Genomic DNA, 16,164 nt, shown 5'->3' with positions numbered 1-16,164 from the left:
AATACAAAATTTAATCTAATTATTTACTTTTATATATTTATAGTTGCTTGAATCACCTAAAATATACTAATTAAATTCGTCGGACAGAAAACTTACTAATATTTGGAACTTTAAAAGTCACTAAGTAAGTGACTTAAATTAAATTAAATTTTAAAAAATAAACAGTGAAATTAAAACCATTAATGATTAGATAATCTGAAAAGGGTTCTAGTACAGGCATGACAAAAAAAAGAGAAAACTTCAAAAAAAATCCCACGTGGTTTCGCACTTTCTCGGTTTAGTATCATGTGGTTTAAAGTATATCAATTTGCCCTTCTATGGTTTTGTTTTTATTTTTTTGGCAGTTTTTTTAAAATATTTCGTTAAATTATATATAGAAAACTTCAAATACCCATCTAAATTTATCGAATATTTATTTTAGTACTTTTAATTTTAACTTTGCTACTGATTTAAAAAAATAATAATAAAATTGATGATAAAAAGAGAAAAACGAATCCAAAGGAGAGCAAAGAGGGCTCAAGTTGAAAAGAAGGAAAGAAAAAAAAAAACATAATAATTATGAGGTACAAGCTTTCATTGTCAAAATGGGGTTTTAACATGCTATTTGTTTCGTTTATTTCATCTAAAAATAAACTTAGCTGAAAATATAAATTAACTAGGATTCGAACTTGGGTCTCGAATACCAACTAGCAAATCTTTTGTCACTTGCTCCAGAGACGACCGATCATGATGGGGTTTTGCCATGCATGTGTAAAAACTATTCAGCAGTAGAAGCACCCGGAGAGATCGAGAGAGAGAGAGAGAGAGAGAGAGAGAGAGAGAGAGCCAAATCCAAATTTTCGAAGCACCAGGGTTTGGAATTTTGGAGCCCACAGTTATTAATTCTCTCTCTCTCTTTCTCTGTCATTGAAGCCACCGCCGTGTACGCAATTATTTAGCTGAGAAAGATTTGTATTATTATTATTATTATTATTATTTTATTATTAAAGATGACTTCAAATGCCAATTCTATAATTTTATTTTAACTTTTTCATTAAATTAATGACCAAGTCAAATCACAGAATATTAAAGTAAAAATTCGATAAATTATAAAATACTAAAATAAATATTCGATAAATTATGAGTAAAGCATTTGAAGTGTTTTGTATATAATTTAATAAAAAGTAATGGAGGTACTTGACTGAAAAAAAAAAAGAAAAAAATCATAGAGTGCTAAAGTGAAAAAACATGAAATCATTGATGCGGTATTTAAAGTTTACCTTTATTATTATTTTATATTTACATTACATACATCCAACTAGGCGCCCTTATTTTTAATTTAGCTATCCTTATTTATTAGTTGTTTATTCATACATTTAGGTAGCGTTTGGTTGGGGAACAAGGGGGGGAATAAGCCCTTGTTCCCCCCTTTGTTCCCAAACGCTATGTTTGGCTTCCGGGAACAATAGTTCTCGAAAATCTGGAACTAGCTGGAATAAGACTAGAATTGCTGTTCCACCCGTTTCGTGGAACAAGCTTGTTCCTTGATGAGAACAAGATTAATTAAAATCTAAATTTAATTTTAATGGCAATAAATTATTAATTAATCTAATTAATATATTTAAATTATTATTTNTTAGTTTTTTTTTTCAATAGATATGTTTCGAATATATTTTTACTATGGTTTTAAATTCTAATTAAGTTTGTAAAGAATCAAAAACTATAATACCAAAATCATATATATATATCATAGCTACATTTGATTTTATACAAAATTGCCACTTCCACAACAAACAGTAGTAGAATAGATACTTTACAATTCCAATCTTTCAAAAACTAAAATATATATGTTTTTTAAAATTTTTTAATATTATAATAAAAAATAAAACTAACGTAAATTTGATATAATAAAATTGATTTATATACGAGTAACGCGCATCATTCCCACCTATTTTTGAATGCAAAAGTAACATTACTCATTACTATTGTTATCATTATTATTACTATTACCCAAAACATTAAACTCTGTGAGAAAGAACACCACATCAGGGGTGCTCTTCACGAGAATTTGTACTGGATTATAATTGGCCTTGAATATTCAGAAGCTATTTAGTTGCACCTACCCCTCCACATTTAATACACCACTCTGATTAAACTGCAATGTAGAACCAGTGTTTTTGTCTTTACATATATAGTTTCGCATTACCACCCCTAGTAAAATTTATTTTAATTAACATTAATATTATTTAAAATCATATATATATATATATATATATATATATATATAAAGGATAATTATTTATATATCCTTCAAAATTTAATGAAATATTATATATATATATTTTATTTTAAATACACTCCTGATATATTTTTTTGTTATTTGAAAATAACCCGCTGCCAGTAATTGTTAAGTTATCTTGAATTAAACTTGTGTTAAATTTCTACCAAATTTAAAAAAGCCACAATATATTTTTCGCCCCTAATTTAAGGATGAATAAAAAAAGTTGGTGATGATAAAAAGGTATATTTGAAAGAACAAAAGTCAAATTTTTTTTGGACCCTAATTTAAAAACAAATAAGAAAAATTAGTTATGATAAAAGAGTATATTTGAAAGAAAAAAATAGTAATTTTATAGAGATTATGGTTGTTACTAACAAAATTTAACTCTAGAAACTATATTTGAAAGAACTTAGAAGGTTAAAATGATATATATTTTTTTATTTTAACCCTTTATGGTTGGTAATTAAGAAATAGAACGTTAAAAAGATATATACTTTTTTATATCAACCTACTAAGATTAATAAATAAGAATTAAAAATCTGTTAAAATACTGTTAGTAATAAACATGCTCGTTTGAGATCTTTTCTTTAGATGATAAACTTGTAAATCGATAGTTTTGTCCCATTAATCATGATTCACACTATTTAAAATATTTTAAAAAAATAAGTTTTATATTTTTTTTGACGACATTGTTTTGTGCGTTAAGTGGAAAGAAAATTGAACAGCTGAAAGTGAATATCTTTTAAATTTAAATTGTCGGGAACTAAACTTTTAATAACTTAAAATTATGGAGAGTAATAAGTTGCCATGGAAAGGATATATATATATATATATATATGGATATATATATATATATATATATATAGTACATAATAAACCATCTACATGCATTTAAGGCAATTATTTATGATCCCTGGTCCGTACTCCGGGCTCAGGCAAACTACCCCACCTCTTCTGTGGACCACCAATCACGAGCCATCGAGTTGAATAGTCAAATTTGAACACATAGACATTTTTAAAAAACCCATAAAAAAACAAAATCATTTTGAACTTTGNATTAGATAATCGTTATTAATAATTTATTATTTATAATTAATTACTATTAATAATTATTATTTATAATTAATTATTAATAATTAATTTTTTTATTTATTTTTAAGTAATATTTTTATGTTAATTAATTACATAATATAATTTTAATTTCAAATTATAACGTTTATTCCTCTTGTTCCAATCTAATCATCCAAACACTATTTATCTTATTCCTAGGAACAACCCAATTTTCATCCAAACGCAAAATTGGTCTAGTTCATACTTATACCTGAACTTGTACCTATCCCTAGAACTAGCAGTTCTTACTTATACCCGAACCAAACGCAGCCTTAGAATATCTCACTCACGTACATAATAGATATATGATGAATGTAACTCGAACTCTGAAAGGGATCGAGATCTGACTTAATATTATCTAAAATACTGAATATAGACATTAAAAGATTAATATTTAAAATTCAAAATTTTGGAGATTAGCAGTTATTTCAAATTAACATGATATCAGAAAAAACAATCTCGAGTTCCAACTCGTTGCTCATTTGCTTTATTATTGTCTTTAACACAGAAAATTAGTTTTTTTTTTCAATAGATATGTTTCGAATATATTTTTACTATGGTTTTAAATTCTAATTAAGTTTGTAAAGAATCAAAAACTATAATACCAAAATCATATATATATATCATAGCTACATTTGATTTTATACAAAATTGCCACTTCCACAACAAACAGTAGTAGAATAGATACTTTACAATTCCAATCTTTCAAAAACTAAAATATATATGTTTTTTAAAATTTTTTAATATTATAATAAAAAATAAAACTAACGTAAATTTGATATAATAAAATTGATTTATATACGAGTAACGCGCATCATTCCCACCTATTTTTGAATGCAAAAGTAACATTACTCATTACTATTGTTATCATTATTATTACTATTACCCAAAACATTAAACTCTGTGAGAAAGAACACCACATCAGGGGTGCTCTTCACGAGAATTTGTACTGGATTATAATTGGCCTTGAATTTTCAGAAGCTATTTAGTTGCACCTACCCCTCCACATTTAATACACCACTCTGATTAAACTGCAATGTAGAACCTGTGTTTTTGTCTTTTCATATATAGTTTCGCATTACCACCGCTAGTAAAATTTATTTTAATTAACATTAATATTATTTAAAATCATATATATATATATATAAAGGATAATTATTTATATATCCTTCAAAATTTAATGAAATATTATATATATATTTTTTATTTTAAATACACTCCTGATATATTTTTTTGTTATTTGAAAATAACCCGCTGCCAGTATTTATTAAGTTATCTTGAATTAAACTCGTATTAAATTTCTACCAAATTTAAAAAAGCCACAATATATTTTTCGCCCCTAATTTAAGGATGATTAAAAAAAGTTGGTGATGATAAAAAGATATATTTGAGAGGACAAAAGTCAATTTTTTTTGGATCCTAATTTAAAAACAAATAAGAAAAATTAGTTATGATAAAAGAGTATATTTGAAAGAAAAAAATAGTAATTTTATAGAGATAATGGTTGTTACTAACAAAATTTAACTCTAGAAACTATGTTTGAAAGAACTTAGAAGGTTGAAATGATATATATATTTTTTTATTTTAACCCTTTATGGTTGGTAATTAAGAAATAGAACGTTAAAAAGATATATATATTTTTATATCAACCTACTAAGATTAATAAATAAGAATTAAAAATTTGTTAAAATACTGTTAGTAATAAAGATGCTCGTTTGAGATCTTTTCTTTAGATGATAAACTTTTAAATCAATAGTTTTGTCCCATTAATCATGATTCACACTATTTAAAATATTTTTAAAAAATAAGTTATATATTTTTTTTGACGACATTGTTTTGTGCGTTAAGTGGAAAGAAAATTGAACAGCTGAAAGTGAATATCTTTTAAATTTAAATTGTCAAAATTTAAATTACTTGGTCTAAAATTTGGGAACTAAACTTTTTAAAAGTTAAAATTATGGGGAGTAATAAGTTGCCATGGAAAGGATATATATATATATAAAATATATAGTACATAATAAACCATCTACATGCATTTAAGGCAATTATTTATGATCCCTGGTCCGTACTCCGGGCGCAGGCAAACTACCCCACCTCTTCTGTGGACCACCAATCACGAGCCATCGAGTTGAATAGTCAAATTTGAACACGTAGACATTTTTAAAAAACCCATAAAAAAACAAAATCATTTTGAACTTTGAACACTGTTTTTTATATTTTAATTCCTATTTTTTTCGATAATATAAATTATTATTATTATTATTATTATTATTTTAGTATTATTATTTTTCTAATTGGTGGGGTCGTATGTTGGATGCATATTCTATTTCTCCACGCAGTGGATAAGCTAAGCAGGTCTAGAATTATCTGGAATTTATTTTATTTTATTTTATTTATTATATAATTTGTTTCTATAGTATTCTACACTTATCCTCTTCCAAATGTATACTTACTAGGATGTAGGAATTAGCTACGACTCATCCCTTAACCCAATTTTGTTGATTGATAAGCAAAATTTGTTAATTTTTTTAAGGCTAAATTATATAAAATTTCTCTATCAAAACTCGATTTTTCACTTTCCCCCCTATCATTTAAAAACCTACATTCTGCTCCCTTATAAAATGAAAAATGTTCACTTCGCCACCTACCGTTAGTAATTCGTTAGGGTTCTGTTTATAAAATATTATTATATATTTTTTTATACCAAAAATGTCCTCAGCCTTCTCTCATGTGAATATGATGAGGGGCAAAATAGTGAGGGGCAAAATGATCATTTTATCATCACAGTTCACACTGTACCTTCTGTGAACATTTTTTTATTTTATAATGGGGCAAAGTGTAGGTTTTTAAATGACAGGGAGGAAAAGTAAAAAATCAGATTTTGACAAGAAGGTTTTCTGTAATTTAGCCATTTTTTAAAGTAAAAACGTATAAAATTTATATGAGCTATTGACCATTTTAATTTTACTGCTTAATTTTTTAAAAATTTAATTTTATTATTTAATTTTTTAATTTATATAAATTTTGAGTGTGTCGTCTGCCTTTATAAGTTTAATTAAAGTATAATTTATACAATTCTCGCGTTATTTATTTTTACGAATTTAGTTAGTATATTTTATATAATTATCGTAACTATAAATTTATTAAAATAATTAGATTAAATTTTAAAATTAAAGTATCATTGACTGACTCAAATTAAATAAACTGAAAGGTTTTATAATAAAATTAAAATTTTAAAATATCTGGTAACTAAATCAAAATAGTAGATTCGATTGGTAATGTGAATTTTTTTTCTTTTAAATATTCATTTTCTTTTTAGGTTGTAGCAATTTCCTACAAACGATGTTGCACATAAAATATTTTAAGGTAGAGGAAAAGCGATGTCATATCGAAAGCCCAATAAGTATAGAATTGGGTCCCACTTTGTGGCTAAATTGCACTTTGGTCCTTAAACTTTGAGGAAGGACACTTTATGTCTCAATTATTAATTTTTTATTTTTTTTGGTTCAAATTAGTTAAATTATTTGGTTAAATATTAACGTTTTAATACTATTATATAATTTATACCGTGCTAATTATTTGCCACATTACCGTTGTATTAGTAAACTATCAATATCTAGTTAATTAAATTAGACTATTTAAAATATTAAAATAAAAAGTTAATATTAAAATTTAAAGACGAAAGTGTCAACGGGTCAAAGTATGAGTCCCAAAATCACAATTTAGCCAGTTTCTTTTTTTACATTGTATTAATTAATAGTAAATAAATATATATTTTTTTTATTTCCTTCAATTTTGACGCGCACGACGCCACTTCCTCGTCCACGTGGCATCAACCCAAGCGCTTCTTCGCTTCTCCTCTCACTCTCTCTCTCCTCAGAATACAAATACTGAGAGAGAGAGAGAGAGAGAGAGAGAGAGTGGTAGAGAGAGAGAGAGAGAGGGAGAGGGAGTAGTAGTACGGGTTTAGGGTTAGGGTTTCGGAAATTGCGGAGGAGAGAGAGGCGACGAGGGAGGAGACGCGAGGGTTAGGGTTTTGTGGGGGGTTCGGGGTGGGGCGCTGGATGAGCGATAGTGGTGAGGCGGGGGATGGTGCTGTGCTCCATGCGGAAGTCGTTCAAGGATTCGCTCAAGGTGCTCGAAGCTGATATCCAGCACGCCAATAATTTGTAAGCTCTATCCTCGCCGAGGCTCTGGTTCACCTCTCGATTTGGGTAGTCTGGGTAATGTGGGTTTTGATCTCGCAACACGAGGTTTTCTTTTTAATTTTTTGGGGAAATCTCGTCTTTTTTTCAATTTTGTGTTGTTTTGATGTGTAAATGTTCCTCCTTGATGTTTTTTTTCCTCCAAATTTTGTTCTTCTTCCAAAGCCCTGCTACAAAGATCGCATTTTTATGGGATTTTTGTGTCGATTTGTATGATTTTAAGAAGATTTTATGAGAGGATATTAGCAACTAGTGCGAGAGATGCAGCTTTTAGTGATTGGGAATTGGAGTGTGTTTGGATAAGAGATAAGTTGCTTCCTCACGGCACTTTACATCTAAAAGTTGTGCCTTCGAAAACCCTACTTGTTGCAAAATGTAGTGCAATGTAACGTAGTTTAGGCTCTTTTAGTTATTTTTATTTTATTCCATCTTTTTGAGTCAATGAGTCTAGTGATGAATGAGGCAGTGCTTTACTTATTGCTTTGTAAGTAGTAATTTTAAGGGTAAAGTATTATGGATGGTCCTAATTTCAATCATCATTTCTAGATCCTAAAAAGATGGTTTGGTTAGTTTTTTAATATTGATCTTTGAGAACCCAATGCAATTTCTCACTTCCAAAGATATCTATAGAGCTATCCAATTTTTGTTGAAATCTCTCGTTCATTTGAGATCATGTACTGAGAAATGTCTAAATTTTCACCTTTTGAAGTCCTTATCCTATTTTTTTCTTTCTTCATCAAGCATGGGTCGCGCCATAAGTGGTAAAGTAGGTTTGTTGCTGATTTGGTACAAGTTTAATTTTTTGACACTGGTTTTTCGCTCTTTTCGGATTATTGTTCATATTTAGTCACTGCATTATCTGATTTTTTCGTTAGAATAGAGAAATAAGCATTCTTGCTAGTGTTAATGTTGCGAGAATGGCAATTTTTTTAACCTCCTGTCGACTATGTCAGGTTCTTAATATTCCTGTCTTACTCCTCGTTAATCTGAGCTTTAGTGAGCAGAACATGTAATTTATTTGGATTCTCTCTTTCTCCCGCAAAAAGAAACGCTAGTTTTCTCTTTGAGATTTTGGAGTAATGCTTCTTCCCTTGACTACTTCAGGCTCAAGATTTTTTTTTTAAATTTCTTGTGGTTAATTTTTTTCGCTAGCTATGTCCTGAGGTGGGATCCAGTTTTTGCACAGATGTTTCCACATTTCACTTTGCGTGTCTTCATTTACTCTACTGAGCATGCGTGTGCAAATATCTCCGCAGGACCTCTGAAATAAACAGCTGGCAACTGAAACAATGGCACACTGGCCAGCAACTGAGCTCTAAGATTGCGTCTCAACGAAAAACTATAACCGATGTTTAACCATTGAAATCCTAAGTTACTTCTTTTAGTTTCAGGTTTAAGAATAATAAGTGCATTTGGTATGATTAGTTTCGATAACTTCAGTTGGTCAATAGCAGTCTGATTTATTTCAGAGTCAAGAGTGTGATTTTATTAGTGTTTAATGTTTGACTGCCAGCAGTTTGAGGTGGAACCTTTTCAGGGATTGGCCAGTATTAATAGAGTTGTAGTTTTCCAGTTTCTGAGTTGGAGTATATTGTTATTTAACATATTGTCTCCGGTGCTGATAATGTTGTTTTCCTTCTTTATCCCTGCATTGGCTTTGACATCTCCGGTCTAAGAGAAACATGTAGATTGTGCTAATCAAGTTAATCTTCTTTTGAATGCATTTTGGCTGACTCCTTAGTAAAACTTCTTCTTGATTTCCTCTTTTCCCTTTTAGTAGTCCTTGGATTAGTGGATGATGTTTATTGCTTTTTCATTTTACCTTTCTTACTTCTCAGGGCATCGGAATATCCAAGGGAATATGATGGCGCATGTCTTCAGATGCGACTGTCGTATAGTCCTGCTGCACACATGTTCCTTTTCCTAGTGCAGTGGACGGACTGCAGCCTTGCTGGGGCTCTTGGTTTACTGAGAATTTTAATTTACAAGGTTTTTCTTTGCTTTTTTTTTTTTTTTTATATGTGAACATATCTTTTGTTTTTTTGCTTCCTTTTTTTTTAATATATGTGGACATATCTTTTATTACCTCATGTTTTCTTTTGCTTGTTTAATTTGACCTCCATTTATCTTTCTTGATCAAGAAGATTGACATGCAGGTTTATGTTGATGGGACAACAACTATGTCGACCCATGAAAGGAAAGCAAGCATTAGAGAATTCTATGGTAAATATATTGCTTCTCTTGAGCTTGCATCTTTATTATACATGCATAAGCTTTTGGTTCTTATTCTGCTTTTGTGGGCAGCTGTAATTTTTCCCTCTTTGCTGCAACTGCAAAAGGGGATCACTGATGTGGAAGAAAAAAAGCAGAAGGCGGTTTGTATGGAGCGGTATAGGAGGAGAGACGATGATGAGAATATGCAGTTATCTGACATAGATGCTGAGAGGGAGGAAGAATGCGGGATTTGCATGGAGATGAACAGCAAGATTGTGTTGCCCAACTGCACCCATGCCATGTGCCTTGAGTGTTACAATGACTGGTGTGTTGCACTTTCCTTGCCTTACTGCTTAGGTTATATGTATATGTTTCTATTCTAATTTATGATTGTTATAATGTTTAATCTTTATAAATACTGGATTTATCTTTTCCTTCAACAACATTTTTTTTTTGCTTTAACTGCCTTTTCACTTGGTTTAACTAATATTAAATGATTGGTTTATCTGTTATTTCTACTCTCACATTGAAAGCATGATGAGTGCAGGTAAAAGTTCTTGAAATTTTGTTAGCCATTCGTTGAGGAGAAAATATTAAAACATCATTCTAGTGGCATAAATCATTTGTTGCAAGTCGAAGTCCTTGGGTCACATCTTTCCAGACACTATCTAATTTCCCCTATACACGAGGGGAAGTGTTGACCATAAAATATTAAAATGCATTGTCTAGTAGAAAAGCGGTTGTTTTACACTACTACGCCCCTTTGAAGGACGCTTGCATCTTTGCAAAACTGCTTGTCACCGCTTTGTGAAAGCATTTATTTAATGCTTTAGTTGTGAAGAAGTAAGCAGTTAAAGCAACTGCAGGTCATATTAATTTTGAACAAGGTTGCATGAGCTTTGAATGCTATACCAGGCAATGACATCAAAACCAAACTTATCTCTCTTTGTTGTTTCTCAGTGTTGATTTGCCCCTTTTTGTGCGCAAAACATCTTCAATATCCATGTCAATAATATATTCCTTCTAAGGTGGTCTTGTATTAAAAAATGTTTGTGTAGTGTGGAACGATGGCTTGATTCCGTTTTGTATGTTTTCCTCGGACAATCATTTAAGCACAAAGACTTATTCAACTGTTACGTTGTGAATAAAGAGTCATTCCCCTCTCTTGCAGGAACTCGAGGTCGCAATCATGCCCCTTCTGCCGCGACAGCTTAAAGAGAGTTAACTCTGACCATTTATGGATATACATAGACGCGAGAGATATCGTTGACCAGGGCACTGTCTCGAGAGAAAACCTCAGGCGCCTCTTCATGTACATAAACAAATTGCCGCTGATTGTTCCCGACGTAGTCTTCGATTCCTATGATTCTCACGTCAAATGAGCTTACCACGCCTGATTCCCATTACTGCTGGTGGCTTTCACATTGCACGCCCTCAGCTAGTGCCGCCGCTCCACACTCAGTCTCGATCGTTTTATGCTCGAGAGTTCTTTCCACTTTCTGTTTCGAGTAATGAAGCTAGCTTCTGCTACTTCCGAAAGCAGCTCGAGAACTCGAAGAAGCTGGTAGTGGAATTTGTCTATAAGTTTCTGTTAAGATCTTCTCTAGCTTGTAAATGAGCCGCCTTACGGTTAAGGTGGTAGTTATGTTGAACTAATTCCGTAGAGCGTAAGCAATATATAGCCATCTGTATGTATTTCTCTTCTCGCTGCTTTATAACACTTGTTTCATCTATGAAAAGAAAGCTATAATTTCCACTAATGGTTCTATAGCAGGGAGGTAATGTGCTGTTGTTATTCTTCCATAATTAATTTGGGAAATTGTGAAAGAAATAACATAATCTAAAAATGGAGTTGAGCATTCTTAGACAAGTACATTCCTGGGTACTGAGAAATTAATTTAGTCACTTAGCTTGTTTACTAGTTCCACAACATTAGTCAAGAGCAAATCACTTAATGTATTGCAATCACGGCTTGCACAACACTGTTTACTAGCTAATGTAGTTGCTGCTATCATCTTAAGATCACAATACAACAACTGAAAACACACAGGATTTTCCTCTAGAAAGGGCGCGGCTCGGCCGTATTGCCAGTTAACCTGTGTAACAAATGAGAGTACAAATGATATGAGATGCATTCTGAGGATGAAAGGGTCAAAAACTATAAGGAAGCAGATTATTTGAGCAAATTATGTGATGTTTCTATAAGGCACTTACATTGTAGCAATCACTTGTGTAGGAGAGGGTCGGCGAAGTATGGTGGTGCCTGATGAACCTGGTTTCCCAGAAGAGGAACGGTTGCGTACATGTTCTCTTCATCGCGGTCGCAGTAAATTCCATGATCTGGGCCAAGAGCTCTCAGAATCATGGACAGGAACATACACAATCCCTGAAAGACAAATGACTGGATTTAGAAGTATGGAGAACCTTCAAATGCTCGAGACTTTGTACATGCTTCGCGTTTGGAATATCGCAATACAACCTCTTGAAAGAAGAATGAGAGTGAAAAGAATAACATAGTAAAAGATTATTAATCTTTTCTCTAGCACAATTAGGAAACCGAAGCAGTTTTTACCTCCGCAGCGACAACCACAAAGCCGATCCATTCGCACATCTCGAAATTTGACCTCAGGAAGTTCTTGAATGACTCAAATCTCCCAGTTGGGTCTTTTGGGAAATCCTGACAAATTAATACAGGTTAGTCTCTGAGGTAACAGAAGGAAATGCATACAAAATAGAGACTACTAAGAATATGATCTTGATCTTAAACACCGATCGTGGTGCATACCTCCTCCCAGTTTCTGTTCAGAAACACATCCGCTGTTATCGCAGCCTCCATTGCGATAAGCAAAAAGATGAAAAACATATACTGTGTACAAATTAAGTTCAACAAATAAGTTATTCCTTGTCTGATATGGATCATCCAAGAGAATGAATTCTAATATGCTGGAGTGAGTGCATGGTCGATACAGGTCGACATCATTAATCGACTAAAGATCCTAAAATGAGAACAAAATGAAACTCAATTTTCATGGCTAAAGCATTTGAAATGCTCTCATGCTTAAAGTTTTGCATTCAAATGTTGGACAAGGATACACATGAAAGGCAATGGCCATTAGACGTTTCTGCGGCGACATGGCCGGAGCAACTTACGAAGCACACAAAGACACCTAATCCAAGAGAAACGCAAATGAACCTGCATGTCAGAATACATATCAACTCAGTAAGTGCTTTCCGCAAGAGTAAACTTTGTTCATGTCTCTTAACTAATTTTTGCATTCACGAAAAATTAACATAAAAGTGACGGAAATGATGTGTTTCAACTGGTTGCTTGTAATAGCTAAGAAAAACTACAGAAGAATAAATCACATTGATCCATTTATAAGAGAGACATCAACAAAACAATTTTATACTTTAAAAATAGAATGTTTAATTCCCTTATCTAATTATTTATAGAGGTAACAAAATAAATCAGCATATTTATCTCTTCATCTGCTTAAGGAAAATACTATGTACATCCATAATCAACAATTTATTGAAGAACATGAATAACCCCAACCGAACAAAATATGCCCAATTGAACAGCATTTTGAATCAACTCTGAGCATCATTCTAAAGAACAAATTCTACAACAAAACATGATGATGATAAGGCAAAAATTTCCCTGAAAACGAAACCCCACTTCCCCAAATCCATGGAAATAATACTGCTAGATTAGTAGAAATTGAAAGGGCATAGATGAAACAAACCAAGGAGGGCTATGATCCGTCCAATGCACATTGGGATGCTTGTAATAAACCCTAATCATCCAAAGGGAGTACAACACCATTCCGATCCCCACCATTCCAATCACCGAATTCACCAGCTTTAGGATCGATTGCAAGCAACATCTCATCAATGTCCCCATCTTTTCCCCCCTCTATTTCTCTTCAATTCACCTCAAGAAAGAACCCAGATCACAAAATCGAATTTTTAAGGTGGAAAGGGGAAAAACTGGGAGAGATTGATGTAAATGAGGAGATTGAGATGAGGGGTTTTGATGAAATTATAAGAGAACAAAAAAACAGAAAAGAAAAGAAAAAGATAAAAAAGGGATTTTTGTATGGGAAATGATTGGTTGGATCCGAGGGTGTAATAAAAGCTCTGAAGCATTTATTTACGCTGTTTTTTGTTGTTTCACATCTGAATAATAATAATAAATAAATAAATAAATAAAAAGAAAAATGAGCGCGCCAAACGAAGCTGTGATTAGCCAAGGTATAGAGACCACCCTCGTACATAAGTTATTACAAAATGCCCCCTCAACATTTTTTTCAGTGATAACTTTTAGGTTTTAAATATTATTAATTTCAGCAGTTATTTTTTGAATCTAATGGTTTTGGTTAATTTTTAGATATTTGTAACTTAATAAAATGAGTTGAATAAAAAAAAAAAAGACGAGGGACCTATTTGAAAATGACATAGAGGATCTTAGCACATTTTTAGAATTATTTTTATGACTAAGGCTTAGTTTGGCATTGAGGTCTATCTAACGCTATTAGATAAAATAGAGTTGAGAAAAAAGCATATAGGAATATGCTTCTGCGTTCTCCGATGGGACTATAAAAAATATATTGTAACCGACTCATTGCGATATGCGGAACGCAATATTATGTACGGAAAGTACGTAACGCAATCTCCCCGCTACGTACGGAAAGTACTTTCTCACCGTACGTAACACAATCTTCCCGCAATCCCAAACGAAGCCTAAGACAGTTTGGGTAGTTAATGGGGTAGTTATTTGGATAGATTTAATTTGGCAAAAATAATAAAAAAGAAAAATCTGAAAATAAAAAAAATACAGGAATTAATTGGGGAGACAGGCCTGCCACACTATGCTGTTAATTTTTTAAAAATTTATTTTGTATTAAATTCAAAATTTAATGCTCATGGGGACAACTCATCTGATAATATAGTTTAGATCATATTTAACGGTGCCGATCATCAATTTGGAAACTCTATCATCGAAAACAAATCGGTAGTAACCTACCGATAGTATTCATATATATATATATATATATATATATATATATATATATATAGAGCTAGGCTACTATACTATCTATACTATATATAGCACTAAGCTACTATACTATCTATACTATATATAGAGCTAGGCTACTATATAGAAGAATCTAAATTTCTTCAAATTTTGATAGAAAATACTTTAAACTATATAGATTAAGATTAACATTCTTGATCTTTGAATTTAAAAGTCCGATGCTCAAATTTTAAAGATTATTCAATTTTCACCGTCTATTTTCACAATAGTTCATTATATGTGTTTTGATAGCTAATCATATGTATTTTTCACAATAGATTATATGGAGGCCTTATGACGACGCAGTGTTAGAGACGCTCCCACCTTTTTGTCTGGCGGGGTCCCAGGTTTGGCGATCGAGGACTACCTTAGTCTGCTTCCACATTATTGAGCTCCATCATCCCGATCGTGTGCTTCGCCAGTTTGGGCTACTACAGCATATACCTGAACCTGTGCTTGCCATACCTCGCATCAATTCACGAGGCAGAGCAGATGAGGATTGGGCGGCATACCACGCCTCATACATTGAGCGTTGGAATGATAGATTAGTAGATATAGCAGAGGTGGCCCCTGGGACAGATCCAGATCCGATATGAGCTACCACTGTTTACATGCAGTGGTATTGGACGATCACCAGGAGGTGGATATCTAGACCTGTACAGCGGCCACCACTCGCCTATCAGCCACGTGGACACGTCGAGAGAGTATTGGTATGATTGTAATTGCAAATATCTTTTTATATTAATTTTTATATATACAGAAAGTTTCGTATAATCTTTTTTGATTGTGCTTTTATTTCAGGTTGACATCGTGCAGAGATCACATTATACGATCAGACGTGTCCTACCGGATATTTCAGGAGGTGGAGTCTTAGCTACCCTATCACAGGTCGTCGATCAGATGGAGGCAGTTCTGGAGACTTTACCTACGCTTCCACACTATGTACCTCCAGGACCAGCAGACTATAGTGGAGCATCGATGTCCGGCCATGCACCCGTATATAGTCCACCGATGCCATCATCACCGATAGGGGAGCCACCTTATGCTGATGTTACGGACCCGGCACCAGCACCAGTACCGCAGGATCCAGCTGGAGCAGGTGATATTGTTTATTTTAGGCGTCGACGGCGATCGAGGTCTATCCGTACAGATCAGCCCTCCTCTTCAACTTCTCCACGGTCAGATCAGCCCTCCTCTTCAGCTCCTCCACGGCGAGACATACTACCGGCACATGCTACTGCTGTGATTGAGCCGGTTATTGAGGGTGCTGCTATAGAGCATCTAGACCAGTTGGAGAT

At 32.6% G+C, this 16,164-nt stretch overlaps 2 protein-coding genes across 3 annotated transcripts; one reads left to right on the top strand and one right to left on the bottom strand.

Annotated features, from left to right (window-relative positions):
* LOC109714480 lies at window positions 7,359-11,545 on the top strand. Of its 2 annotated transcripts, none has more exons than XM_020239123.1 (5): window positions 7,359-7,539; window positions 9,414-9,564; window positions 9,720-9,798; window positions 9,880-10,114; window positions 10,961-11,545. In XM_020239123.1, the coding sequence occupies exons 1-5, from the start codon at window positions 7,460-7,462 to the stop codon at window positions 11,169-11,171; spliced, it is 756 nt and encodes a 251-aa protein (XP_020094712.1). In that variant the 5' UTR covers window positions 7,359-7,459; the 3' UTR covers window positions 11,172-11,545. The 2 variants fall into 2 exon arrangements, with proteins under 2 accessions (XP_020094712.1, XP_020094713.1); XM_020239124.1 differs by having other exon boundaries at window positions 7,362-7,539; window positions 9,732-9,798.
* On the bottom strand, window positions 11,673-13,964 carry LOC109714482 (tetraspanin-19-like). The gene is made up of 6 exons (XM_020239125.1): window positions 13,536-13,964; window positions 12,883-12,982; window positions 12,575-12,655; window positions 12,362-12,466; window positions 12,004-12,175; window positions 11,673-11,885 (listed from the first exon to the last, which is right to left on the bottom strand). Exons 1-5 carry the CDS (start codon window positions 13,691-13,693, stop codon window positions 12,014-12,016), a joined length of 606 nt encoding a protein of 201 aa, XP_020094714.1. The 5' UTR covers window positions 13,694-13,964; the 3' UTR covers window positions 11,673-11,885; window positions 12,004-12,013.

This window comes from Ananas comosus, linkage group 8, assembly GCF_001540865.1.
Source record: "Ananas comosus cultivar F153 linkage group 8, ASM154086v1, whole genome shotgun sequence".
Taxonomy (NCBI): Eukaryota; Viridiplantae; Streptophyta; class Magnoliopsida; order Poales; family Bromeliaceae; genus Ananas; species Ananas comosus.
Note: the sequence above shows the minus strand (reverse complement) of the source record. Positions and strands in the feature narration are given on the sequence as shown.

What these genes read in the sequence shown, in the direction of transcription:
- LOC109714480 (XM_020239123.1), top strand. Translation starts at nt 7,460, where the DNA reads ATGGTGCTGTGCTCCATGCGGAAGTCGTTCAAGGATTCGCTCAAGGTG. An exon ending in TGAGAATTTTAATTTACAAG is followed by an intron (nt 9,565 to 9,719) that starts GTTTTTCTTTGC and finishes TTGATCAAGAAG; the next exon opens with ATTGACATGCAGGTTTATGT. An exon ending in AAGCATTAGAGAATTCTATG is followed by an intron (nt 9,799 to 9,879) that starts GTAAATATATTG and finishes TTTTGTGGGCAG; the next exon opens with CTGTAATTTTTCCCTCTTTG.
- LOC109714482 (XM_020239125.1), bottom strand. Translation starts at nt 13,693, where the DNA reads ATGGGGACATTGATGAGATGTTGCTTGCAATCGATCCTAAAGCTGGTG. An exon ending in ATGGCCATTGCCTTTCATGT is followed by an intron (nt 12,656 to 12,882) that starts GTATCCTTGTCC and finishes ATTTGTACACAG; the next exon opens with TATATGTTTTTCATCTTTTT. An exon ending in TTGTGGTTGTCGCTGCGGAG is followed by an intron (nt 12,176 to 12,361) that starts GTAAAAACTGCT and finishes TTTGTCTTTCAG; the next exon opens with GGATTGTGTATGTTCCTGTC.